This window comes from Typopeltis vanoorti, chromosome 18 (genome assembly GCF_054136105.1).
Source record: "Typopeltis vanoorti isolate ZY-2024b chromosome 18, IOZ_Tvanoo_1.0, whole genome shotgun sequence".
Taxonomy (NCBI): domain Eukaryota; kingdom Metazoa; phylum Arthropoda; class Arachnida; order Uropygi; family Thelyphonidae; genus Typopeltis; species Typopeltis vanoorti.
Window position 1 is genome coordinate 44875046 of NC_143566.1, and position 26831 is coordinate 44901876.

At 36.1% G+C, this 26831-nt stretch overlaps 1 protein-coding gene across 1 annotated transcript in view; it reads right to left on the reverse strand.

Moving 5' to 3' along the window:
- LOC150096624 (CD109 antigen-like) overlaps positions 1 to 26831 on the reverse strand; it is a 930782-nt gene that overhangs the window by 516111 nt on the left and 387840 nt on the right. The window contains exons 16-17 of the mRNA XM_090407963.1: positions 25960 to 26082; positions 6189 to 6243 (exon numbers count right to left, since the gene is read on the reverse strand). Coding sequence (XP_090264089.1) covers positions 6189 to 6243; positions 25960 to 26082 — 178 coding nt within the window. The remainder of the gene's footprint in view (positions 1 to 6188; positions 6244 to 25959; positions 26083 to 26831) is intronic.

Sequence of the window (26831 nt, forward strand, 5' to 3'; positions counted from 1 at the left end):
AAACGTTCCTAACCTCAGCAAATTTGGGTGTATGAAACTATCCCAAATTTGGGAGACTTACATTATGAGAACTTCGGCCCAACTGCCAAGACTACCAAATTAGCCTGCCAGAGGGCACCATTAGGACTTTACAAACAATATTTGTTTCTTGCTTTCTTCCTCATTTGCTTTTGTTAGTGCCTGCGTGCACATACCATATCTTTATGTTCCTGAAGATGGCAACGTGACGTTGCCAAAATATAGAAGTTATTCATTAAAGTTACCTTTAATTAATATACTTTATATGTGTTGTTAATTCCGTAAACTAATTACCAGTTGAGAAAAGGTATTGCAGATGCATATTAATAGAATGCGAAGAGAAAGATTAATTAGAAAAATAGAAAAAATGGAAACCAAATACCAAAGGAAAAGAGAGTGGTGTAAGGACATTTTGCAAGTAAGATTGTCCATTGTCTACAGTTCTAAGGAAGAGGAGGAGATGTTCATTAATGTCGCTGGTTTTCTATTATATACAACTTTCAGGTGAGTCCAGAAGCAGAAATCATGAAGGATTAAATCAGGCAAATGTGATAGACAGTCAATCAATCCTCCCTCTTCAACCCATGTAATAGTTTGTGAAATGTTCATCAAGATGGGCCCTGGCATCATGAATAACTGAAATATACAGAGATTCCACTATTAGAGGCATGAATGAGAGGATGAGTAAGGTTCACTTCCCAGGAGGAAAGATGAGTAGAATATTGAATATTTTGAATATGAGGAGTAAGTGAATAAGAAATTTGGTAGTAATTGTAAGAAGAAGAAGTGATTTTGTTGTGCAGAAAAGACTGTGAGTTTAGATATCAATATATTATTGAGAAGATCAAAAGATAACAGTATAGACAGAAAGGTAGTCAGAATATTAATCAGGTATGACATCATCAATGATATATTTGCAGAGTTATATGAGAAGAAAGGAATGCATTTTGTAAATATATGAATTTGAGAATCAGCAGTAATGACAAAGAATAACAGATGAGAGGAAATAAAAGGTGATAAGAAAAAGCAGGAGAGTGGGTAAAGTGAATCTGAAAATGTATTTAATGAAGACAGCAGAGTGAGATATGAGAAGGACAGGAAAATTAAGGGGAGGATAAGATAGGACAGAGAAAAATGGCATAATGCAGGTGGATGCTAGAAGCAGTATACTCAATGTGTGTGTATGAGGATGATCACCAAAGGAATGGGATGGCCTGTGAGTGAAAGTAAACAGTTCAGGCAAGAGAAAAATATGGAACAGTTGGTGTTAGAGAGGAATATACAAAGACTTGGGTAGAGGGGTTTAGAACAGAGAGGTGGCATGGGAACTAGTTATAAACCCAGGAATGAACACCAGAAAAGCAGAAATAAGAGGGGTAGAATTATTGTATTGCTTGTGTTCATTCAAAAAATTGTAGTTAAATGGGAATTCTTGATGATGGGATAGAAACAGAGATGAGTGAGGCTTTTCTGGGGACAGAAAGGCAAGAAGGGAGAGGGGATGGTACCCAGGAAACATCCTAGAGGGTTTCTCAGATTGTGGAAAGCAGAAGGAAGAATGATTATAGTAAGATGAGGTTAAAGGATGAAAATGTTAGAATGGTAACTGTTGCAGAAGACGCTGTTGCAGTTACCATTGGACAAGGACTTGAAATTCAAGTTACCAAGTGGACAAGGACCTGAAATTCAAGGGCCACATTGCACAAATTGTGAAGATGTCACATCAGATAATGGCAATGATGTGGAGGACCAAGTCCACATATGAATTTCTGTACACAGATTTGGTCACAGCTTTCATGATGATGAAGATTTGTTAGAAAGGATCCATTGAAGATTCACAAAGGTGGTCAATGATCATTGGAATGTGGAATACAAAAACAGATTGAGAGAATGTAAATTGCAAAGGGTCATGAATACGAGGAAAAGGGGGGGATATGACTGAGATATATAAGCTAGTCATCATCATCATCAAATTCTTGACATTTATCCTCAAGGGGTGTACAGGATATGATAGTACTACATGAAAAATTTACATCATTACTAACTTCCTATCTGCAATTTTCCTCCAAATCAATCTATTACCTGTCAAGTCTTCAACGTCTTATATTTCTAAGACTTTCCTCTCCCATTCTGTTTAAGGTGACCATACCACCTGAGATTAGCTCTGCTAACACATTCCTGGATGCTAACAATGTCAAGTTCTTTCCTAATATCCTCATTTTTAATATGATATTTCCATTGATGCCATCTATTCAAACTCTTAATCTTTCTCAGGACTCTCATATATGTGGTCTCTAGTCTCTGGTCAAATGTTTTACTTCTAACCCAGCTCTCAGCTCCATAAGTTAAAACTGGTTTGAACTGGTTTGTCTTATATACAGCTAATTTAGTGTTTTGACCAATTTTTCTCTTATTCCATATAAATTTATTCAGTTGGCTTCCTGCCATACCAGCTTTGTTGATTCTATTTCCATATTTAATTTACCATCTTCACTAAAAATCGTGCCAAAGTAGCTGAAATGTTTCACTTGTTCTACAGGTTCTCCATTCTCAATGCAGTTGATATTTTCAATACATCTGCTATTTTCATTGTCTTTGTCTTGTTATTGCTGACCTTCATACCATATCTATTACAACAGTTATTCAATTTAGTCAGGGAATCTTGCAGACTTCTAACTGATTTATAAAGAAGTAACACAGTCAACATAAAGCAAAGAGCTGAGATTAACATCTCCAATTTTGATATCAGGTTTAATACAAATTTCCTTCATAATGTAATCCATATAGATAACGAATAACAGAGGAGATAATGTACACTCTTGTCTGACACCAGATTTATCATTAAACCATCTTCCTATACTTCCTTCAATTCTAACTGCTGCCTTACAACTCAAATAAAGACTAAGTATTGATTGATATAATGACCCACTGACACCATAGTAGCATTTTGAATAGCTTCTCTCTTGGCACCTTGTCATATGCTTTTTCCAGATCTACAAAACTTAAATATAGATCTTTATTATATTCCCATCATTTCTCAACTATTTGTCGTAAACTGAAAATCTGATCCCGAAAGCCTTTATCTACCATGAATCCAGCTTGTTCTTCACCGAGCTTCTTTTCCATGATCCTTCTCTACTGTTTCTAAAATCTACTAGCATAAATCTTACCAGGAACACGCAATAGAGAAATACCTCTGTAATTCTCACATTCAGTTTTATTTCCCTTTTTTATATATGGGTACTATGGGAGCTCTATTCCAATCATCTGGAATTCATCCCTCTGTCTAGGCCCTCTGAACTATGAAGTGCAGCCACTGTAAGACTTTTATACCTCCATACTTGAGCATTTCTGGTCGAATATCATCTACTCCAGCTGCCCTTCACATTTCAGACTTTCGATGGCTTTTTCTACTTCTCTCTTGGCACCATGTCTTCTCTCTTGTATGGATATGTATTCCTGATTGCATGCCTTGTCAGTGTTTCTTATCACTGTACTGTCATCACTGCTGGTTTCATTTAACAATTTTTCAAAGTAATTACTCAATACTTCAAGGATATCTTTTTCTCCAGTTTTCATATTACCTTTATCATTTCTAATTCCTTTTACAGCATTCTGAGCTTCTTCAACAACCTCCAGAATATCTTGCCACCTTCTTGATATTTATTTTCTATGTTCTTACAAAAGTCTTCCCATTACTTTTGTTTAGCTATTTTACACAGTGTTTAGCTTTGTTATATTTGTCTCTGTATCATTATTATTACGGGCAACTCCAAGGAGTCCTTAGACTCATCGAGGGAGGCCCTAAACATCATGTCAAGAAAAACTATTCAACATCCACACAGTATCTGTCATACTTTGCCTTGAACTCATTCACAGTCATGGCACCCACAACAGACTCTGGCAGCTTATTCCACTCATTCACCTCTCTCCAAGTAAAAGACTTAGTTCTAACACCCTTACTAACCACACTCTTGCTCAGTTCCATGGATGGTCCCTAGTCCTCACACCACCAGTCCTGTCCTGAAAAATATACTCTGAATTAATCTTATAGAATCCCTTCAATAGTTTGAATGTCTCAATCATATCACCCCTTTTCCCGCCTATCAACCAATTTCTGCAACCCACAAATCTTCAACCTGTTCTCATACGGTTCATTCCATAGACCTGCTATCATTTTGGTCACTTGCCTCTGGATCCTCTCCACCTCCTCCCCATCAAGAAGAAACCCTGGCACCCAGATCTGGGCACAGTATTCAAGATGGGGTCTTATCAAGTTATTGTTCCTCGATACAGAGGAACAATAACTTGCTTGTCTCTGCTCGTCAATTGTCTAAGAGCACAAGCTGACTTATTTGCCAGGAAACTTTTGATATGCAACAACAACTTCTTTTCCTTCACTGCCTCTTTAACTTTCTGTGTCCACCAAGGAGTTCTGATTTTTCTATCTCTGCAGACAACCTCACCACATATCTCTCAAACACTTGCATTTTTCTTGAATAATGTTTGTATATTTCAGTCTACAGCTCACATCTGAGAGCTGATCAACTTAACATTTTTACATGTTCTTCTTTTCAATATGAAATTCAATTTTATCCTGCTCAAGACTAAATGGTGATCACTTCCAATTTCAAATCCTGTGTACACTCTAGTATCCTGCACTAGAGAGAAAACATCACTATCAACAATAACATAGTCAATGAGACTTTTCTTATTCCTTGCCTCTTCTCTCCATGTGAATTTGTGCACATTTTTATGATGCAACATGGCATTAGTAATAACCAGTTCATGTCCTGAGCAGAAACCCAACAAGTATTTGCCATTATTATTAGCTTTGCTCTTTTCTCCAAATTTTCCCAAAATATTTTTGTATGTCTGACAATCATTTCCTACTCTGCTATTTAGATCCCCAACAAGTACCAAGTTTTCATTTTTCATTGCCAGTTGCTTTCTCTAAAGTCTCAAAAAATTCCTCCAGTCTGCCTTAGCAGAACCTTCTGTGAGATCACAGGCACAAATAAGTCTCATTGTCCAGTTCCCCCATTCTGATATTTTCCCCCATCACTCTATTTCATGCCTGCCATTCAAGAAGATTAGCCTCGTATTTAGTGTTGAATAATATGGCTACTCCTTCTTTTCCTTGATTGTCATTGCCTGAATATAACATTTTGCATTTATTGCTCAGAAAGATTTCGCCAGTTTTTGTCTTTTTTGTTTCTTTCACCCCTATTATATCGATCCGATACTTATCCAATTCCTCAGCTAACTCCATTTCTTTGCCATTCAGGCTTCTTATGTTGAGAGTATCAATCTTGAACTCTGGTGATGTTGAGTTGGGGTGTGTTTTAGGGATTTGTTTCAGTGGCTGACTTTTCACTGTTTGCCCTAGTTCCCTGGCGAAAACAAGGGGGGCCATGTTTTGGCAATGGGCGAAGCCCCAGCCGGCATGAAATTCTGTCATGTTGTACCATCATTTAATATGGTGGTTTAAGCCAATAAGAATAAAATTTGGTTGGCCAAATCCCAAATTGCCAGCCCATCCTCGTTCGTTCAGTATCCAGGTAGATACTTAACAGAGTGCAACACGAGAAGGTGAGGATTGGACATTATTTTAGAAGCCCTGGTCGGTTCTCCGCATTCCTTTAAAGGCTATGTGGAGGTCTCCTCTCAGTTATACAGCTTTGACCCTTAAGCACCCTGACTAGCATATAGCTAGTCAGGGATTGTATTGTGTTGACATGGAAGAGATTTTTCATAGAATAGGAGAGAAGAGTAAAACAAGAGGCCATCCCTGGAAAGTGTATAAGGAGGATGTCAGCAAAGGAGTGAGGAGAAGGTTCTTTGATGGAAAGTGGTTGGTCAGAGAATGCACTGCCTGAGTGTATTGTGATGTAGACACACTGTATCGGTATAAGGCACAGCTGGATGAGTTTTTCATATTATGGTGTGTACCTCCCATGATGAGTCTCGGACTCCATGGAGGTCAGATGTTAGTAATAATAATGATAATAATAACCTCGTGCATTTAAGCTATTCATTATCATTTTACATTTTTCTGATACTCTCTATATATTAACTGGCTTTCAAGCTATTTTAAAAATTGTGACTAGTTTAGAAAAATATTCATAAAAACAACAAAGTTATAATAAGTTAATGAACCATTATCTCACCTTCTTCTTTTACATGATGCAATAAGCTGTTAGTCATCATTATGATACCAGAATCCTGAAATTCAGAATGAAAAGTATCAGTAGTAAGTAAAGCTTAGAAAAAAAAAGAACGCATTTTATAATTATTTCAAATATAAAAATTTGGAAACCAATATGGTTCTATTTGTATATTTGTATATACTTATGTATAAAGATAGGGTAGTTAAATTAGAACACAAAAAACATTTTTTGTAATTTTTTTTATTATTAATTACAATATGGGATAAAATTAATCATGAAATAAACTTTAAAGTAACATATTCCTAAGAATCATATATAATGACAGTGAAAAACATAGTATGAAGATAGTAAAACAGTGGACATGAATGACACTGAGAATGAGAGTGTGACTGAGGGCAAGGCAAGTATAAATGGCTGTAAAAAAAAGTAACTCAAGGATTGAAAGTGGTGTTGATAAAGGTGAAGGAAGAGATGAACTGCATATGAAGTAAAGTGGGGAGAACTGTGAATATTCATGGAGGAACGAGGAAGAATAAAATGTAAGATGGCTATGCGAAAGAGGTAACAAATGATTTGAAAATGGCTCTGCTATGGAGACACAATTACTCAGGTGTGGTGAATTATAATAATAATAATTATAATTATTATATTGCATCCTCCATGGAGTCGGCAGACTCATCGTGGGAGGTTCATTCAACTAACAACATATTTATCATACCGAATCATAAAATCCTTAACACTCTTTGCATTAACAACACATTCAGGTAAAGTGTTCCATTCATTGACAATTCTCAATATAAAAAATTGACTGATCACACCCCTCTTCACCACACTCTTACATAACTTCCAGGGATGATCTATGATTTTTCTCCTCTAGCCTTTTACTCTTTTTATAATCTCATCTGGATTAATCTGATAAAATCGTCTCATTAACTTAAATGTCTCTATCATATCACCACTTTTCCTCTTATCCACCAAACTCTGCAATCAACATTTTTTCAACTTCTCTCCAGAGCCAGCAGTCCAAACTCCTGATATTGTCTTAGTCACTCACCTCAGGAACCTCTCCAATGTCTCCACATCAATCAGAAAACCAGGTGACCAGATTTGAGCACAACAGTCCAAGTGTGGTCTGACCAGTGCTTTATACAGTGGCACAACCACTTCCTTATCCCTACAGGTTGGAGTATTTCTTGTCATAGCAGCACTACAACATGTAACCTTTGCAACACTAGCAATATGCCCTCTAAACTTCATTCTACTGTCAACCATCACTCCCAAATCTCTATCTCATCTACTTTCTGTAGTATGACACCATCAGTATAGTACACAGCTTTGTATTTCTGCACTCCAAAATGCAACACCTTGCACTTATTGATATTAAAACTACAACCCCCACTCCTTTGTCCAAGTAAACAGTCTATTCAAATCTTCCTGAAGGGAATTAACATCAGCAGTGCTACTTATAATTCTTCCCAACTTTGCATCAACAGCAAACAACTGAAGATCCCCAGTTAGTCGGCATGGTATATCGTTTACAAACAAGTTACACACCAAGAACAGAACCCTGGGGAGTGCCACTGATTACCTTCCTTTTTTGAGACACTGCTCCATTATACACAACTTGCTGGTCTCGTTCAGATAGCCAATCTCCGATACACATCTAACCAATATGCTATTCTGTTCCAATACAGCTTGTACACCACTTATCATGTGGCAATCTATCAAACGCTTTTGCAAAGTCCAAGAATATTACTGTATATGATTCTCCCTCATCTAACACACTTCTTAACTTATTATAAAATGCAAGTAAATTGCTAAAACAGGACCTACCCTTTACAAATCCATGCTGACTATCATAAAGTATGCTATGTCCATCAACCCAATCCTGTATTCTATTCCTAACCAATCTTTCTAACATCTTGATCACAACTGCAGTTATACAGATTGGTCTATAGTTGGAGATTTCGGTCCTAGAACCATGCTTGTGGAGTGGTACTATTTTGCATTCTTTCCACTCCTTAGAAACCCTACCCACTGCAAGAACTCCATTAAATAACCAGGGCAAGGACATAGCCAACTGTGGTGCACATTCCTTAAGAATATGTGGTGCTGTGTCATCCATTCCCACAGCCTAATTAAGAACTAGATCAACGAAATGATACACCTCTGATTCTATCGCTTCCAATTTTCCTAATACTTGCCTCTCTTCTATATATTGCACCACATTTACACCAGTATGATATATGCTGATAAAGTGCTACTTCATAAATTCCAACTGTTATTCTGCTGCCATGACTATCCACCAATGTTAATCTGCCATAATTATTCTTTCTCTTTCTTGCCATATAGCAGAAAAATTCCCTTGAGCTAACCTTGGCCTGACCAGCCAATCTCCTCTCATACTACACTTTTTCTTTCTTTACATGGATCCAATCACCATAAACTGACTTGTACCTCCTCCATAATATTTTCTTTTTCAACACAGCTTGCTTGATTTCACTGTTCATTCATTTCAATTCTATTCTATTTACCTCTTTAATCCTTGGTATGCAGTTATGCATCGCTTTGGTCAGATACCCTTGTATCTTTTCCACTCAGCTCAGCTCATCTACAAAACATACTGATGCTAACTGAATACAGAGGTTCCTATAATCACCCACTTTATACTTCCACATATATACATTTTTGGTAGTAACCTTTTCTTGTTTGATCACGTCCCAAACAAGCACCTCATGATCACTCTCACCAACTGGTGATAGTGTCAGCACCTCGTTAACACATACAACTTGTGAAGTTATTACAAATCCAAAATATTAACAACTCTAGTTGCTTCAATCACATGCTGCTTAAGATACTACTTCTCAGAAACTCCACAGTCACTCTCCTTGTTCCCATTCACTATCTCCTCCTTCCATTCTATATTCCTGTAATTAAAATCACCCATTAGGATCACCTTTTTACATGCCCTACTAATTTGCGGAACATTTCATAATGGATTTAAACGGTTTTACTATATCTTGTGAGAATATTTCAGAAAGTAGTCGTAAAGCAGTTTAACTGACAGTAAAACACTTATTCTTTCAAAAGGACATGAATTCTCCACTGTTCCAAAAAAAAAAATACTCTATTTATATTGAATGAAACTTATTTAACCTTTCCAGTGAAGAGGCTAATAATCTTCACTTTAGAAGTTGCATCCAGCTTGCACCCAAGCTTCAACCATCTAACATATCTCCTTCTGAAAAGAATGCTTTACATTCCCTAAGATGCATCAATCACCTTGTTATTACCAAAGCAAACAAGGGAAAAGCTACAGTAGTTATGGATTCTGTAAATTATAAAAGAAAAATTTCTCTTTTACTACAAGATCGTTCAACTTACCAGGAACTGCATCATAACCCGCACTAACAGGCAACTTAGGAAATGAAATTCCCTTCTAGATGAAGTTATAAGTTTAGATGCAGACACCATAGAAAAGTTAAAACCATATTTTGCAAGAACACTGAGGTTCTATGGTCTACCAAAGATCCATAAGAAAGACATTCCTCTCTGTTCAATTGTAGACTGCATTGATTCACCTATGTATCACATAGCCAAATTTTTAGCAAAACTTATCAGGAACAAAAGGGAGGAGTTTTTGATATTGATTAGTGCAACTTTGCCAGAAGTTATAGGCATTAGTGAGACTTGGCTAACAGCAGATGATATAGTTACAGAAATAGAATGTGAAGAGTTAGTATTTTCAGGGAAGATAGAGAAGATAGGATGGTGGGGGAGAGGTACTGCTGATGATAGCAGATGAATTGCAGCCAAAAACAATAGGAGAGAGGCGAAAAGGTGGCTGTTGAAATGAAGTGGTCTGGTGTGAGATGAAGGGCAGTACAACAAAATATACAGTTGGTTGTTGCTATAGACAAGGGGGGGGGTTCCATGGATGATCTGGAAAAACATGCATTGGCAAATTAGTACGAGTGCAAGGCGAATGATTATATGGGGAACTTTAACTATGGAGATACAGACTGGAAGGAATAAAGATCACATGACAGGAAAGAAATGGAATTTATACACTTACTGAGAGATAATTACTTGAGGCAGCATGCAATGGAGGTGACTAGGAGTGTGAGAGTATTAGACCTGATCACAGAATCAGAAAAACTATCCATAACCAAGGTGACCACATTGCCTGTGATTGGTGAAAGTGACCACACGGTCTTGACTTGGGAGATTGGAAATCATGAAGAATATTCTGTCAAGAAGGGATATATGTGGAACTACAAGGCAAGTGATTATGACAAGCTTAGGATGAAGCTTGAATATGGGCCATGGTATAAAACACTAAGGGAAAGGATGTTATCAGTGCATGGTAGATAGTTAAGGTGCAACTACAGGAAACAATATTAAATTGTATACCTAAGGTAAGGAGGGTGAATCAGGTAGGAGTTAAATGGATGAGTAATATCATTATGAATGAGCTGTGGAAGAAGAAAATGCTGTGGAGAGTATATAATTAGAATGGTAATCAGGAAATTCACGAACAGTACAAAGTTCAGGCAAAAAAGGTGATCAGCATGGTAAGGAAGGCATAATCATGTTATAAGAAGAATCTAGTCAAGCAGGCCAAAGGAAATCCAAAATAGTTCTTTCATTATGTGGCAAATAAGAAGAAGAATGAACATGGAAGATGATCCTTAATGAGTGCAGAAGGTGACTAGGTAACAGAAGCAGATAAAATAGTTAAGTTATTGAGTGACCATTTTGCAAGAGTAATCATCAAGTGAGGTTACTCCTGTAACATATGTAACAGAGACTGATGTGGAAACAGGGATGCTGAATTGGAGATTCTTAGGATAATGCAGAATCTCAATGTACGCAGTCTTGCTATAAATACTATCACAACTTTTGCAGACTGCCATGCTTCCTACAGAATTGCATGAGTCCGGTTCTGCTAGTGGTGCTGTGCATGGCCAACATTCGTGTGTTTATCAGTAGAGAGAGAGAGAGTCATCTATCTGTACAGGTTAACACAGTGAAGAGATTATGAGAACCATATAGCTGTAATAGCACTTCACAAGGTTAGAATGCAGCCACCAGTTATTTTCAACTAGCTAAAAACTCTTGGGATCAGTAGGATGTTTGTATATCTGACTATTAACAGTTATAATAACACAGAAGACATATCTAAATGGCAAAGAACAGGTCAACCATGCTGCATTAAGACACAACAGTTTGTGAAGGCACACCTCTGCTGTAATCTTGTGAGACTGCAAAAAATTGGTGTAGTAAGAGATGAACATTTCACAGAGAATGATGTCACTTGTACTAACTGATGACCAAAGAGTGAGAGTTTATTGCCATTCTACTGGACATATCCTAACAACACAACTTATGTGGCAGAGGATGATAATATCAAAGGCACTTTTCCAACAGTGAACAAATAACAGACACAAAGATATTCTCTTCACAGATGAGAAGATTTTCACATTGAACAGTTGTTTAACTGCCAAAACAACTGGAAATATACCTCAGATGATTGCACAGCATGTACCATAGCACCCAAGATTCAGAGAGGTCATCACTGCACATCAGTGATGGTTTGGTGTGTGTGTGTGGGGGGTGACATATTGGGGGTATCTAAGTTGAATTTCTGTGAGAATGGGGTCAAATCCTCCACCAAGACACCACAGTAACCTGAGGTACAGCCCATGAACGGCACCTTGTTTCACATCTAATCTTTACATGATAACCACAGTAATTAATGAAATGAAGGTACAGATATTTATTTTGTACTGAAAATAACAGTACATCACCAGTGGATAGAAACAAGCAAATCGAAGAAACGGGAATACAAGGTACATACAGAAGTCAGTGGTTTACCAATTAAAAACCGTTGGATTGTGCTAGAAATTAATATTAATAAATAATATTATTAACAACTATTTTTGATAATTATATAAAATAAGAATTTCCCAAACTTTTGGGAGAGACAGACAATTATTTCCATTCAGATTCGGCCAATGTAAAAAAGGGCTTCACAACTTTCTTTGAAAAGGCATTCATATTTAAACCTGCTTCTATGGAGAAGATGAGCTTCATCCCACTAGATACTATGTTTAGTGTCAATACTATGTTGTGCCAGACCAAGTCTTTTAAGGTTTCATGTATTCAATATAATACTGATGTTCATCAATTCTTTTTTCCACCGAACGGCCTGTCTGCCCAAAGTATCTTAGACTACATTCACAAGGTATCTGGTAAACGCCAGCTAATGATAGAGGTGACAGTTTGTCTTTTGTAGATGGCAACAGAGGGGAATGTGCCTGACAACATATCACCATCTGATTGGCCATTGAGAATTTCCGATCTGAATCTGTTGGACTCCAAATTGCAGTCAGAGCTTAAGAGAGCAGTTTGCACAAAATAACACCCCCCAGCACTGCCAGCCTGAAGGTGGATTTGAAGTGAGCAGTGGCAGCATTTCTGTTGGATGTTGTACATGCCATTATCGATATGTGGCCTTATAGATTTCAGGCATGTGTGTGAAGGCAAAAGGGGAACATTTCAAACATTGAATGATGCTATATGCACATTATACACGTGGTTTGTATATTATTATTATTATTATTATTATTATTATTATTAGACACCTTCAGGGAGTTCATCGAAGACTCATCGAAGGAGGGCACCTGCTCTACAGCCATCTCCACCACTCAATCTACCAACTGACCGTCGACCACCACCACTAGTATTTCCAAAGACAATCACAAACATCCATGCCCACGGCAGGATTCGAACCCACAGCCTTTTGGCTGGAGAGCAGATATGCTAACCACTCGGCCAGCCAGGCTGGTATATGCTGGAAACTGTAAATGATTTACTGATAGATTAAAGGTTTATTTATTCACTGTTCAAGTTGTAATAGTATTTATCTCTAGACTAGGTAAATACAGCTGTGGGATTAGATGGGATATCAGCTCTGGTTTTGAGAATGTGCAAGGGAACTAGCAATGCCTCTGACTAGGCTTGTTAATTTAAGTCTCAGACATGATAGAGTTCCAAGGGAGTGGGAAAGAGGGCAAAATAATTCCCTTGAATAAGAGAGGTTCTAAGACTGCAGTAGTAAATTAAGTACCAATCAGTATCTCATTCGTGGTGGTAAAAGTACTGGAAAAAATTGGTCAAAAAGAGAATTCAAGAATGGGTTGATAAAAATATGATGCTCTATGAGGGGGCAATGTGGCTTTCTGAAGGGTCTGTCATGGTTTAGTAATTTACTAACTTTTTTATAATAGAGTAACAGCTGAGTTGATAAAGAAAATGGCTACACGATGATTCTTTTGGATTTTTGGACAGAATACTGCATGGAACTCTGTTATGCACATTAGAACAAATTGGGATGGATATGACAGTGGTTATGAGGATAAGAGGGTGGTTGCTGGACAGGTATCAAAAAGTGATATGTGGAGGATCAGAATCAAGGCAAAAATAGGTGACTAGTGTGTCACAAGGTTCAATGCTGAGACCACCTGTTTAATTTGTATATAAATGATATAGGAAATGGCCTGAAAGGAAGTATTCAGTGTTTTGCTGATGAAGCAAAATTAGGTCGAGTAATAGTTAATCAAGGCGATGGAGAGAGCTTGCAAGTCAATTTAAATAGGCTGTCAATATAGGCAAAATATAATGGGTGTCATTTTAATGTGGATAAATGTAAAGTTATGCATATTGTAATAAATATATTACAAGCTGTGTACTACATTGGTAGAACTTGAGTCTCTGGAAGAGATTAAAAATTGAGTCTCTCTCTATAAAAATCCCTTGAATTTCAGCAAAAAAAAAAAAAAAGAGTCTCTGCAAGATTGGCCTTTTTAGAATCCATTCTAATCTTCTAGTAGTTTGTCGTCTACAATATACTGTTCGGTTTCTCTTTTCATATTACTGTATATATTTTGCACAAATGAATGTAGTTACCTTGATGGACCTGTGATTTCAGTCAGGATTTCTCCATGACTGTAGGTCATAAAGGGTCCAGATATTCCTGTCTTGGCCCTTTCTTCTCCATTTTCTTCCAACTTTCTTAATCATTGGGTCTTTCCACCTTAAGGCCAGTCTTCCATGTTTCCTTTTGGTATCTCTCGGATATCAATCTGTTACTCTGTCAACAACAGATGGACAGACTGTCCATCTGTTGTCTCTCATTCTGACAAGATGTCCTGCCCATCTACTTTTGCTGTTGTAGATTGATTTTATGACATCTTTGAGTCCAGACTTCTTTCTGATTTCTGTGTGTCTTACGTGGTCATGAATGAATGTAGTATTTAACAAAATTTTAAATGCTACAACATTGAAGTGCTGACAAGTAATAGATTAATTTGTAAGAAAATTGTTGATATGGGATTAATAATAATGCAAACTTAATCATGTAGTACATTATGAAAGAAAGGGTTAATCATGTAGTGCTTTCATAGTAGCATGGACATCTCTTGAGGGTACATATCAGGAAATTGATTACAATTTCTAAGTCCATGTGATTCATTTCACAAAGTACTGTTCAGCTCTCCAACAAGAACAGCTTTACCTTGTTGAATACATCAGCTTTCTTTTCCTTTAAACTGGAAAATTGTAAACTTTAAAAGTTTCCAGTTTAAACTCATTCCTTTAAACACATTTTCCATTTTGAAATGTGACCACATCACTCTATTTGAAATTCCCTCCCATTCAAGAAGTGTTAACTTTATATTTAGTGTTGTATACAATAGCTATTCCTTCCTTTCCCTGATCCCTTATGAATGAAAAAAAAAAAACACCTTATTAGTTGGAATGACATCATCTCTTTCAATCTTCTTAGTTTAGTATTTAACCATTATGCCAACATTTCCTTTTGCAATTGCTCTACACTTCTTTTCAATTAATGATATACAGGGTGTTCGGGATAAATTTGACAGTTTCGTAAGGAAAAAGAAAATCTTCTTTGTATCTATTAAATTTAATGAATTGACAAAAAAACATTACAGGCAGAGTTAATTACAATACTATCAACAAGATTTACTCAAAATAACCACCATTAGCATCGATCACAGCTTCAATTCTGCTTCGGAACCTCGAACAAGCTGATGCTACAGTCTCCCTGGGAAGGGCCGCAAAAACTGTTTTAATTTTATCCATTAACTGGGCTTTTGTATTACTGGAAGTGCGATTGGTGTCTTTTTCAACTGCGCCCCATACAAAATAATCCATGGGGTTAAGGTCTGGGGAGTTTGGAGGCCAAACATTTGGACTGGTGAAGTCGTAGAAATTTTCAGACAACCATTTTTGACTTTTCCCAGAGGTGTGGCAAGGGGCCGAATCCTGCTGCCATACATACGGCCTACCATTGGCTACCCTTGTTATCCAGGGCTTGACTACAGTTAGCAACTCCACGAACAAAGCCCGAATTCCAATGCCAGGGTTCTTCAACACCTGTTCCTGCAGATTTGCGAGGAATTCTGCTGTACGAACGCAATCAGATCGTCTGCTAGGGATCTTTCTTCTTGCTACATCCTCGTAGTCACCATTGCAAGTCTCTAGTTCATGCCTGATTGTTTTTACTGTATTCAGGGAGCATTGGGCAGCAGTCGTAATATCCTTATTTTGATGGCGGGCACGAATCATCATGATACAAGTTATTCTCTTCCATGATTCAGGTGAGTTCCAGCTATCCATCCTTTCTGACATCTTGTATATGAATGAAGAAGGGTCCAAACTTTTAAATGAAGAGAAGTGTGTGTTAATACATGTAACTTACGGAAAAATATAATTAATTATAAATATGTCAAATTTATCCCGAACACCCTGTATATGCAGTTTAACCTAATATGGCTGCCAGCATGATTGGCTAAGTTGATTGCTCTTTCTGATGAATAAGCCATATTGGTTGAATTCCACTGCAGGAATCCCATTTCAGGAATAAGTATTTGTGAATGTGTTCAGGTAGATAAGAATTTCATCACTATCCTGCTTATTGGAGGCATGAAGGGGCTTACACAAATTCCATGTTTGATTTGTAGAGCAGAGCTTCGGAATGTCAAAACCTTAGTCCAATCATGGTACTAATGTGTGGCAGGTTTGCAACTTAAAGAAAGTACCAAACCTGCCAACTTTCTTTTAGATGCCAACTTCACTATCTTCTTCCACCTTTCTTTGTCCAGTGCACAGTGTTGCAGTTTCAGTAAGCCCATTCCACAACAGTCCTTTATGTCGTCTATCCATTTCCTGCATGGTCTACCTTTTCTGTATACACCATCCATAATACCAAACATGAATGTCTTTATCTTTTAGTTTCACCCATTCTGCAGATGCTATGTTCTCCACAGGACCTTTTGAATGGACAAACCACCTGGCTGGTTTTACTGACCGCCCGGCTAATTAATGTTGTGAATTGACATGGCTAAATAATGAGCAAGAACGGAAAAATAATTTAAGACATTTTTTAATTAATAGTGATGAGAAATCGAACCAGAGAGTCTTGATACTTTGATACTCGTGAGACTAGCTTAATTTCTTGCATTGCAAGCTAATCTCGAGAGCTTCGGATATTCACTTTGATACACACCAATCCGTAAGTGGAAGAAGACAAAAATCGGGATCTCGAATATAACAGTATTGGTTGCAAAGAAGATCTTTTATGAAAGAGACATAATTTTGATGTTTGAAAGAAATAAATTGTGAAAATTGAGCAAATTCGAATCGAAGGCAAAAATCGATGTTAAAAATCTACATTTATTTTTCTTAATAATGGTTTTTGTCCGAAGATTGTGAGTCAAGTATCTAATATTTTATTTTGTAAAAAAAAATAGGCCTGCGCATCAAATATAGTTGTGATCACGTGGAATTCTCAAAACTCTCGAGGACTACGAAGACAGTCTCAAGTGATACCAATTCCCATTCCTAGTAATTAATACTTATAAATAATCAAATTGCGACATAACCCGTGTTATGTGTCTTGGATATTACTGTCAGTGCACAATTCAGTAATTTTTTCTGATTACTTTAATAACAATGATATTTTGTATTTATTAAATTACCCCATAATGAGTAAAAAGTCAAGTCAGAAAACCACACTCTTAAGTTATTTTAAGAAAGATGAAACCAGTAAGCATAGTAGTGAAGACACCAAACCAACAACAGAATCATCGATTTCTTCAGAGTCCCTTTCAAATGTAAAATGTGCGTCTAAACACTGTTCATGGGGTATTAACAGTAAGTGGTTTAAAAATTCCATTGGTAAGTGGTGAAAGATAATGGAATGATGTGTTCTACATGTATGAAATAAGGAAAGAGATGACCCACAAACAAGGAAGTTACTTGGGTAACTATGCCATGCACAAGACTTCGAAAAGAAAGCTTGGTTGACCATGAACAAAGCAAGTTACACACTGATTCTTGTTCAGATATAACTGAAAAATGCATACTAGAAGAAACTGGAATAGGGCAAATTGAAAAATCAATTTCAATTTTGAATAACTTGCAGAGAGATGCTTTTCTAAGAGCTTTAAGATCTATGTATTGATTAGCGAAAAATGAGTTACCACATACTACATTATTTGAAAAATTGCTCGAGCATTGCAAAGGTATGGACTGTTCCTACTTAGAACATCTTAACTTTGGTAAAAATGCATATTATACCTCAGAAAGAATAATGCAAGAGTTGATTAATATTTTAGCATCAGAAATCTGATCTGAAATACTGAAAAATATACATTCTGCAGATTATTTCAGTGTTTTATGTGATGAAACTAGAGACATCTCAGTTTTAAAACAGCTGATTGTGTACATTAAATATGTTTGTGAACTTAGAAAAGAGGTCAGGGTTAGTTTTGTATCAACTTGCAATATCATTGATGGCAAAGTTGAGACTATAACTAACAAAGTAATTGAAACCCTTGACAGTCTAGGCTTAAAAACTTGTAATCTGGTGGGTCTAGGATCTGATGGAACAGCTGTCATGATTGGAAAGCAAAAGGGAGTTGTAAAACTGCTCAAACAGATGGACTCATGGTCAACTGTCATTGTGTAAATCACCCACTGGCTCTTGCTAGTGCCCAAGCAGCTGCTGGGCCCTTATTTAGCCATGTTTAATGATATCTTAAGGCAAATGTTTTTCTTCTTCAAAATTCCTCCATCAGGATGGCTGGTTTAACCCAAATCCAAAATATACTGAACAGTCCTCAGATTAATCTGAGGACTGTTTAATCTGAGGACTGAACAGTCCTCAGATTAAACTTAAAATGGCTAGTGACACTAGATGGCTGTCTCATGATTCTGCAATACAGTCTCTAAGAGAATGCATGGTGAGTGTTATAGCTGCATTGGAAAGAGAGGCCACCAAACAAAATGATATCACAGCTGAAGGTTTAAGTAAATATACCAGAACATATAATTTCATAGCTTCACATCATGACAAAGGTAAGATGTTGACTTAACTGAAATAGAGCCAGTCTTAGAAGACAGAAAACTATCCATCATGGAATTAAAAGTCACTCCTGGCAGTCATTTTCAAAATCTTCATCAGCATCTTCACATTGATTATTCAAATTATAATGTTATTACGTTTTAGACTACAATATATGATAAATACATAGGCAACGGTTATTAAACACCTAGAAGCAAGATTTCCAGATATGCCAATCATTTCTTGCTTTTCAAGACTTTTCAATGCAGAAAGTCATGATCATTGTGAGGCTTCTGAGATTCATTTTGATTATTATTCTAGAAATGGAAGTCTTGCAGCTTTAAACTATGAAAATACTAAACTAGAACGGGCAGTTGAATCAAAAATGATTAATGGACAGTCATACAAAAATCTAGATCCGAGACAAATACTGCTGAAATTAGCAACAACATCTGAGCTCAAAGAGTCTTTTCCAAATTTAGCAAAACTAGCTGCTGTTGGACTGGCTATACCTGTGCGCACAGCTGAAAGTGAAAGTGGTTTCTCTGCATTAAAAAGGATAAAAACCTGTATGAGGAATTGCATCAGTCAGAACACTCTAAATAATCTGATGCTGATTTTGCTGGAGGGACCAGATCCAACACATATTAATTACGAAAAAGCTGCTGACAACTGGGCTTCTAAGAAGAAAAGAATTAATGTATAGAATTTTAAGCTGTGAGCATTACAAGATTTTTCATTACTTAATGAGAAAATAAGAAAAATCCTAGTCTTGTTTGTTCTCATTACTATATAAAATATTATCCTTGTTTGAAGTAATTTCTAATAAAATTACTATTTTAATTTGTTATGAAAAAGGGTCTTTTTTAACTCATTCAAAATTTTTGTATGCCTGGCTAATGCTTCATTCCACCCAGCTGGTAAAAGTAAAAATTACTGGGGGGGGGGGACACTGAGATGCGTCCAAATAATTGCAGCTTCCATTGTATAATTTTCTGCATTAGATTCTCCTTTGGTTGTGTCTTCCGAGAGAGATCTTTATTCGTGATTTTCTGTACCCATCCTATTCTTAGAATTTTCCTGTAACAAGTTCTTTCAAATGCCAAAATTCTTTTTCTTGATTCCTTATTTATTACCCAAGTTTCAGATTCATACAGTACACTGCTAAAGATGCATGTTTCCAGTACTCTTTTTTGTTTGCAGGCTGATCACTTTACTTTTCCAAGTGTTATCCATGGCCTTCATATTTGTTCTTCCCTTTGCAATCCTGATCTTTATTTCTTTTTTACAGTCTCCAAATCATATGTCATTTTACTTCCCAAATATGTAAATTGTTCTGCATTTTCTATATCAGTTGCATCCACTTATATCTTTTGTTTCATGTTCTTCTCACCAAATATCATTGTCTTTGTTTTTTCCCAAGTTCATAACAAGTCCAAATCTCTTCCCTTCCTCATTTCACTGTTTTCTGTAGTTCTCTTTTGTCTTCTTCAATAATAACAATGTCATCTGCAAATCGCAGATTGTTACTTCTCATCCTGTTTACTAATATTCCTTTTACATCTTCCTTCATTTTGTCCACTGATCTTTCTAAATGTGCGATGAAAATGCTTCATCATATTGGGTCCCCCTGTCTAGTACCTATGCTTGTTCTAAACCATTTCCCAAATATTATTATTATTATTGCTTGACACCTCCAGGGAGTCTAAAGACTCATCAAGGGAGAGCACCCACTCCACAACTCTCCGTCTCCATCACTTAATCCACCAACTACAGCGAACCACATCATCTATAACCAAAGCTATCTAATACTCACCACCACCACCACCACTAGTTTTTCAAACACCCATGCCCACAGCAGGATTTGAACCCACTGCGTTTTGGCTGGAGAGCAGATAAGCTAACCACTCGGCCAACCAGGCTGGCATCACCTATTCTAACTACTGCCATTGCATTCTTATAAACATCTTTTTTTTTTATTTTTATTTTTAGGATTCTAGCACTGCTAAGGTCATTTTATGGTCAATGCTGTCAAATGCCTTCTAAAAATCAACAAAGCAAGAAGTATATTTTTGTTTTTTTCTCCTGGCTTTCTCTGCTATTCACCGCATTATCAAAATCTGTTGAACTGTATTTTTATCTTTCCTAAATCCTGCTTGCTTGTCTGCAAGGTATGCTTTGAACTGTGTTCTCAATCTTTGTGTCAATATCATCATCATCATCACCTTACCAAGGCGAGTTGTGAAAGCAATTGTTCTATAATTTTTACATTCCAGCTTATTTCCCTTCTCGTATAATGTCACTAATATCAATTTCATCCACTCTTCTGGCATTTTCCCTTCCATACCATATTACATAGTTGGCACATTTCTGTAATATTTCAATATTGAATTTTGCATACTTCTGCCACCATATTTAATCACTTCTCCAGTGACGTTTTCATTACCAGGACTCTTGTGTTTTAGCCCTCTCCTCTTAAAATGTCCATGTCATACTCATTGCCTGGTGGTGATATCTGCTTCAATTCTACAATTAGTTTCCCAACTCCATCTAAATCTTGTGTTTCTTCATATAGCTCACTACAGTATCTTGTCCACTGCTGTACAATTTTATCTTTATTCATCAATACTTTGCCTTTTTCATCTTTAATTGAGATCTGATTTGGTTGCCACCTTCTATTATTGTACATACTAATAATTTTGTACACCTCCCTAGTTTTATGCTCTCCATAGCGCTGCTCTATATTATTGCATTGAGCTTCTAATCATTTCATCTTATCCATTCTGAATGCTTTTTTCTCACTTCATTTTACACTTTCTTCTATGTTGCGCCTCTCTTTGTTCTGATGTATCCCTTCTTATCCTCAACATTCTCTTCTGCTGTACTAACTTCAGTGTTTCCTGTCTAATCCACTTCTTGATCTTCTCTTCTTCTGGTACTATTTTTTCAACTGCATCTTCTGTTGCCTTCATTACTCCTTTCACTCTTAGATTAGAATTGTTTTCTTTTTCCAAACTTTTCCAGATGTTATTCATATATATGAAGCTTTCACTTTCTTCTATGTTGCTCCTCTCTTTGTTCTGATGTATCCCTTCTTATCCTCAACATTCTCTTCTGCTGTACTAACTTCAGTGTTTCCTGTCTAATCCACTTCTTCTTGATCTTCTCTTCTTCTGGTACTATTTTTTCAACTGCATCTTCTGTTGCCTTCATTACTCCTTTCACTCTTAGATTAGAATTGTTTTCTTTTTCCAAACTTTTCCAGATGTTATTCATATATATGAAGCAGATTAAATGACTAGATACTGAGAGATAAAAATAGACACACTATATTTTATTTTAAATAAACCGTACAACTAGTTTCTTCCTCTTAGAAAACTTCATCAGGTGCATTAGATAAGAGAAATATAAACTTTGCGAGAAAATGTCTAAACATTAAAGAGCCAACGTATTGACATTTGTCTCACTTCATTGTTGGCATGTGCATGCCTTCATTGATAGTTGGATAGCAGCATAGTGACAATCTGGAAGATTATAAGTGAGGTTAGTGTTGAGATGTACTGAACTGAGGATTATTTCTTTCGATTCCACAATTTTTCTTTCCAGTTCATCACAGCATTAAAAGATGTTTTCCACTTTGTTCCATATGACTGGGTGAGTGATAAAGTTTTTGTCATTAGTATCAGCAGAATTGAGGACATGATTAGATAGAGCACTGGCTCTAGTTCTGCGATATGCGATGTCTCTCTTATGTTCTTCTAGACTTAACTCAATGGATTTTTCAGTCTGGCAAAAATAAGGCATGTTGCAGTTGCACCAAACATGGTAAACATTCCAACTTGGATATCTTCCAGTCTTCTCTATTCCTTGCTGTTCTAAAAAGTTCCTTATATGTTCTGCATCCCAAAATGTTCTTTATTAATTTCAGCTAGGTAATTCTTGGTCTTCCGGGTCTTCTTTTTTTCAGTTGGAAAAGTATTGATTAGGATGTTAGGAAGTCTCTCTGCATTCATGCATACACACTGTGGCCAAACCATCTCAGGATAACTGGGAGATCTACTCCCAGTTATCTAGCATTACTCTGCACAGTATCACGGTGAGTAGGCTATAGGTTAGAATAATCCAGAAACCTCACTCTAAAATCAAAAGTGGAATTTTCAAGCCACTTAAGACCTTCATTAAATAAGATGGTATCCTAACACCAGGCAATGAAATTCATCTACCATCTGATCATATTCATAAACATCAATGCATGCACTGAGATTTGAACTCATGACCTACTGACTGGAGGCAGGAAAATGCTATCCACTTATCCAACCAGGTCCATAAGTAATTTATAATAAATGCATTCATTAACTGAAATAATAAATTATTCTTCTGCTTCTTCTCTTCGGTCTAAGATGGGTTGAGTCTTCCCTTGAGCAGGATCTTCCAGTCTCCTCTATTCCTTACTGTTCTAAAATGTTCCTTATATGTTCTGCATCCCGAAATATTCTTTATTAATTTCGGCCAGGTAATTCTTGGTCTTCTGGGTCTTCTTTTTTCAGTTGAAAAAGTATTGATTAGAATGTTAGGAAGTCTGTCTGCATCCATGCATACAGTGTGCCCAAACTATCTCAGTTGTTGTTTTCTAATATTTTCTATTATTGTCTTTTTATACAATAATTCTTGTCTGCCTGTACTGTTTGTTTTCTTTTCTATCCAACTTGTTCTATTTATTTTTCTTAAGCATTTCATTTCAAATTCCAGCAGTCTCCTCTCTTTTCTTAACTGTCCATGCTTCTGCTCCATAGATGACTGTTAGTATAATTATTGATTCATATAATTTGATTTTGGCTTGCTTAGATATCTTGTTTGGTTTCCAGATTTTCTGTAATTTTCCCATGGTGGTCCATCCTATCGCTATTCTGTGTTTGATTATTTTGAGTTCATCTATTGTTTCTGTTAGTTTTGATCCAAGATATATGAAGTTGTCTACTTGTTCTATTTGTTCTTCATTTAGGGTGGCTGAGATGGTAGTTCTGTTCCTCCCTATTTTCATCACTTTTGTCTTTTGTATATTTATTGTCATGTCATATGTTTTACAGGTTTCGTTTAGCTTGTTTATCAACCTCTGTAGTTCATTTGAGGTTCTTGAGATAAAGAAGATATCATCTGCATATTTGATATTATTTATGTTTAAACCATTGACATTGATTCCAGGCTCATTGCCTGTTGCCTTCTTGACAACTTCATCTAGATATATGTTGAATAGGCATGGGGATAATGAGCATCCTTGCATTACTCCTTTTTGGATCTCTATGGGTTCTGTTATGAGTGTGTCCTTTTTAATTATTGCATTTGTCTTAGAGTAATATTTTATCAGAAACTGTATTATATATTTACCTATTGCTTTTGCTAGTAGAACTTTAAGAAGGATTTCTCTGTTGATACTATGGAAAGCTTGTTTAAAGTCCACAAAACAACAATATAGTTCTGTATGGTCTTCCCAGATGAGCTCTGCTAGTTGGTGCAATGTGAAAATTTGGTCTATTGTTGAATAATTTCCTCGGAAACCAGATCGTTCTATGCCTATCAGTTCTTCATAGGTGTTTTTTAATCTAATTTGTATAATTCTTATGAATATTTTATAGGTGTGGGAGATTAAATTGATTGGTCTGTAATTTCTGCAGTCTCTTATGTCTCCTTTCTTGTATACTGGGATGATCTTTCCAGTTCTCCAGTCATCTAGGATCTCTCCTGTTTGTAGTATTTTATTGAATAGGGTTGTCAAATATTCTATTGATATGCTGTCTCCATATGACCACAGTTTAGCTGGGATAGTATCAATGTCTGGTGCTTTATTGTTTTTCATCTGTTTTATTGCAAAACAGATGAAAAACAAAATTTCTTACAAAATTTTCGGGTGGTCATTATTTTCTTCTATTGTTGGCATTAGAACCTGCGTAGTTTTGTTTCCTTGGTAAAAGATAGTCTTAAAATGGTTTGACCAGATTTTTCTTATATCTTCAATATTCCCAGTTTCAGTCATCTTGTTTATCATTGTTACTGCTTTTGCTGAGAATTCCTTTGTAATTTCTCTTATAGTGTCATGGAAGACTTTTACGTTGTTTTGTTGGTATGCTTCTTGGCATTTCTTAGCTTTTTCTTCTAACCATTTTTCTTGGGTTTTTTTGCACAGGTTATCAACTTTATTTTTTAGTATTCTGTATTTTTCTCTATTCTCTTCATTGTTTTGTTGGTTTACAAGTATCTTGGCATCTCTTTTTTCTTCTATTGCAACTAGGATTTCTAGGAATAATAAATTGTATTATATTAATTAAACAAATTATTATATTTATAAATTATTATTAGTATCCCAAAATAAGGTATTAGTAGCAACCAGCTTGGTTGGTCGAGTGGTTAGCATATCTGCTCTCCAGGCAAAAGGCTGCAGGTTCGAATCCAACCATGAGCATGGATGTTTGTGACTATCTGTGAAAATACTAGGGTTGGTGGTGGTCGGCAGTAGATGGTGTTGGTGTAGATGATGAAGAAAGTTGCGATTGGTGGAGTGGTGGAGAAGGAGAGTTGTAAAGCAGGTGCCCTCCCTCAATGAGTCTTTGGACTCCCTGGGGGTGTTACATAATAATAATAATAATGATGAGAATAATAATAACAAAAGCACAAATCCCCTCCAATACACACATACACACATCAACAAGCACTAAAGCCACAGGTCTGGATGGGTAACTCGTGTATTCAACATACCTTATAGCCTAAATCAGGGTTTCCCAAAGCGGACTCCACAACTGAAATTCTAGGACTCCATGAATCTTGTTTACAAACTTTTTTTTTTTATTTTTTTAAATTAATGAATCGATCATATGATGCTATAAGTTACGTCCATCATGTCAGATTTTGAATCTGCAGTTCAAAACAACAACTGCATTGTAGTCATTAAAATTTACATTAATTTACAGAGCACTAAATTGTAAAATGGTGAGTGTTTATTGATTTCTTTCTTTTTCTCATGTTTATTATAAATATTGAGTTGTGAGGGCTTCGCAAAAAAAATTTTGCTTGCTTTAGGACTTCGCTTTAGCAAGATGTTTAGGAAATCTTGGCCTAAATGATCATCCTGCATAATCAAATCATTTTACTCTTAAATTAATAAAGATCATAAATATACTGCATTACCTAATCAGAGAAACAGCATCATCTAGAAGCATTAAAAAGTCATCTTAATAGATGCTTATGCACTGTGAAATGCATGGATAATGAAGTTTCGACTCTGACATGTAAACACCATCTAATAAAGTTTGCATCATTATGTAAAAATCTAAAAATAAATACATATACCTGAAAAACATGTGCTGCTGATCTGGAGCCTGTCCACCAGAGAGATCGCTTTTTACGATTATACCATGGAGGACGATAGTTGGTTTCATTCACATTGTCATAACTTTCAAGCTCTTCTGTAACCTGCATAGTTTTTAAAAATTCAAAATGAATTCTGGATCAAAGTGTAAGCAAAAACAACTTTAGGTTTATTTTGGAAGTTTTTCCACTTGGTTATGCTATAAATTAAAGATAACAAGAAATTATATACTTGGTTTAATCCATTCACGAAGTATATAGTTTCTTGGTATCTTTAATTTAGGTTTATCTATAATTTATTCTTTTATATAAATCCCACATGTTACTATATGAACTCATTAACATATTTTTGCACATGTATAGGTTGACATCATTAGGATGGAATGAGCTGTTCAAATATTATCATTATTATTAACACAAGAACTCCACTGAGTCAAAAGACTCATTATGAAAGGTACACACTGTCACAAATAAAGAAGCACTTTAAACTCATTCAAAATGTCATATCTGCATTCACCACACTGTTAGGCAATACATTCCACTCTCTTAGCAATAAATCTGCTCCTCACACATTTGCTCATACTTTCCTTATTCAGTTTTCAGGGATGGCCACTTGTTCTATCTTCTCACATTCTAAAAAAAAATTCTTCCGAATATCATGATAACACTCCTTACCAACTCATGTCTCAAATATATCCCTCCTTCCCCTCCTATTCACAAGGCTCTGAAAATTGCATTCCCTCAATTTGCCTTCATATCCAATTCCAAAGACCATATACTGACTTAGTCAATCATCTCAAGATCTTTTCTAATATATCCTCATTCTCATGAAAACCAAGTGACCAAATTCATAC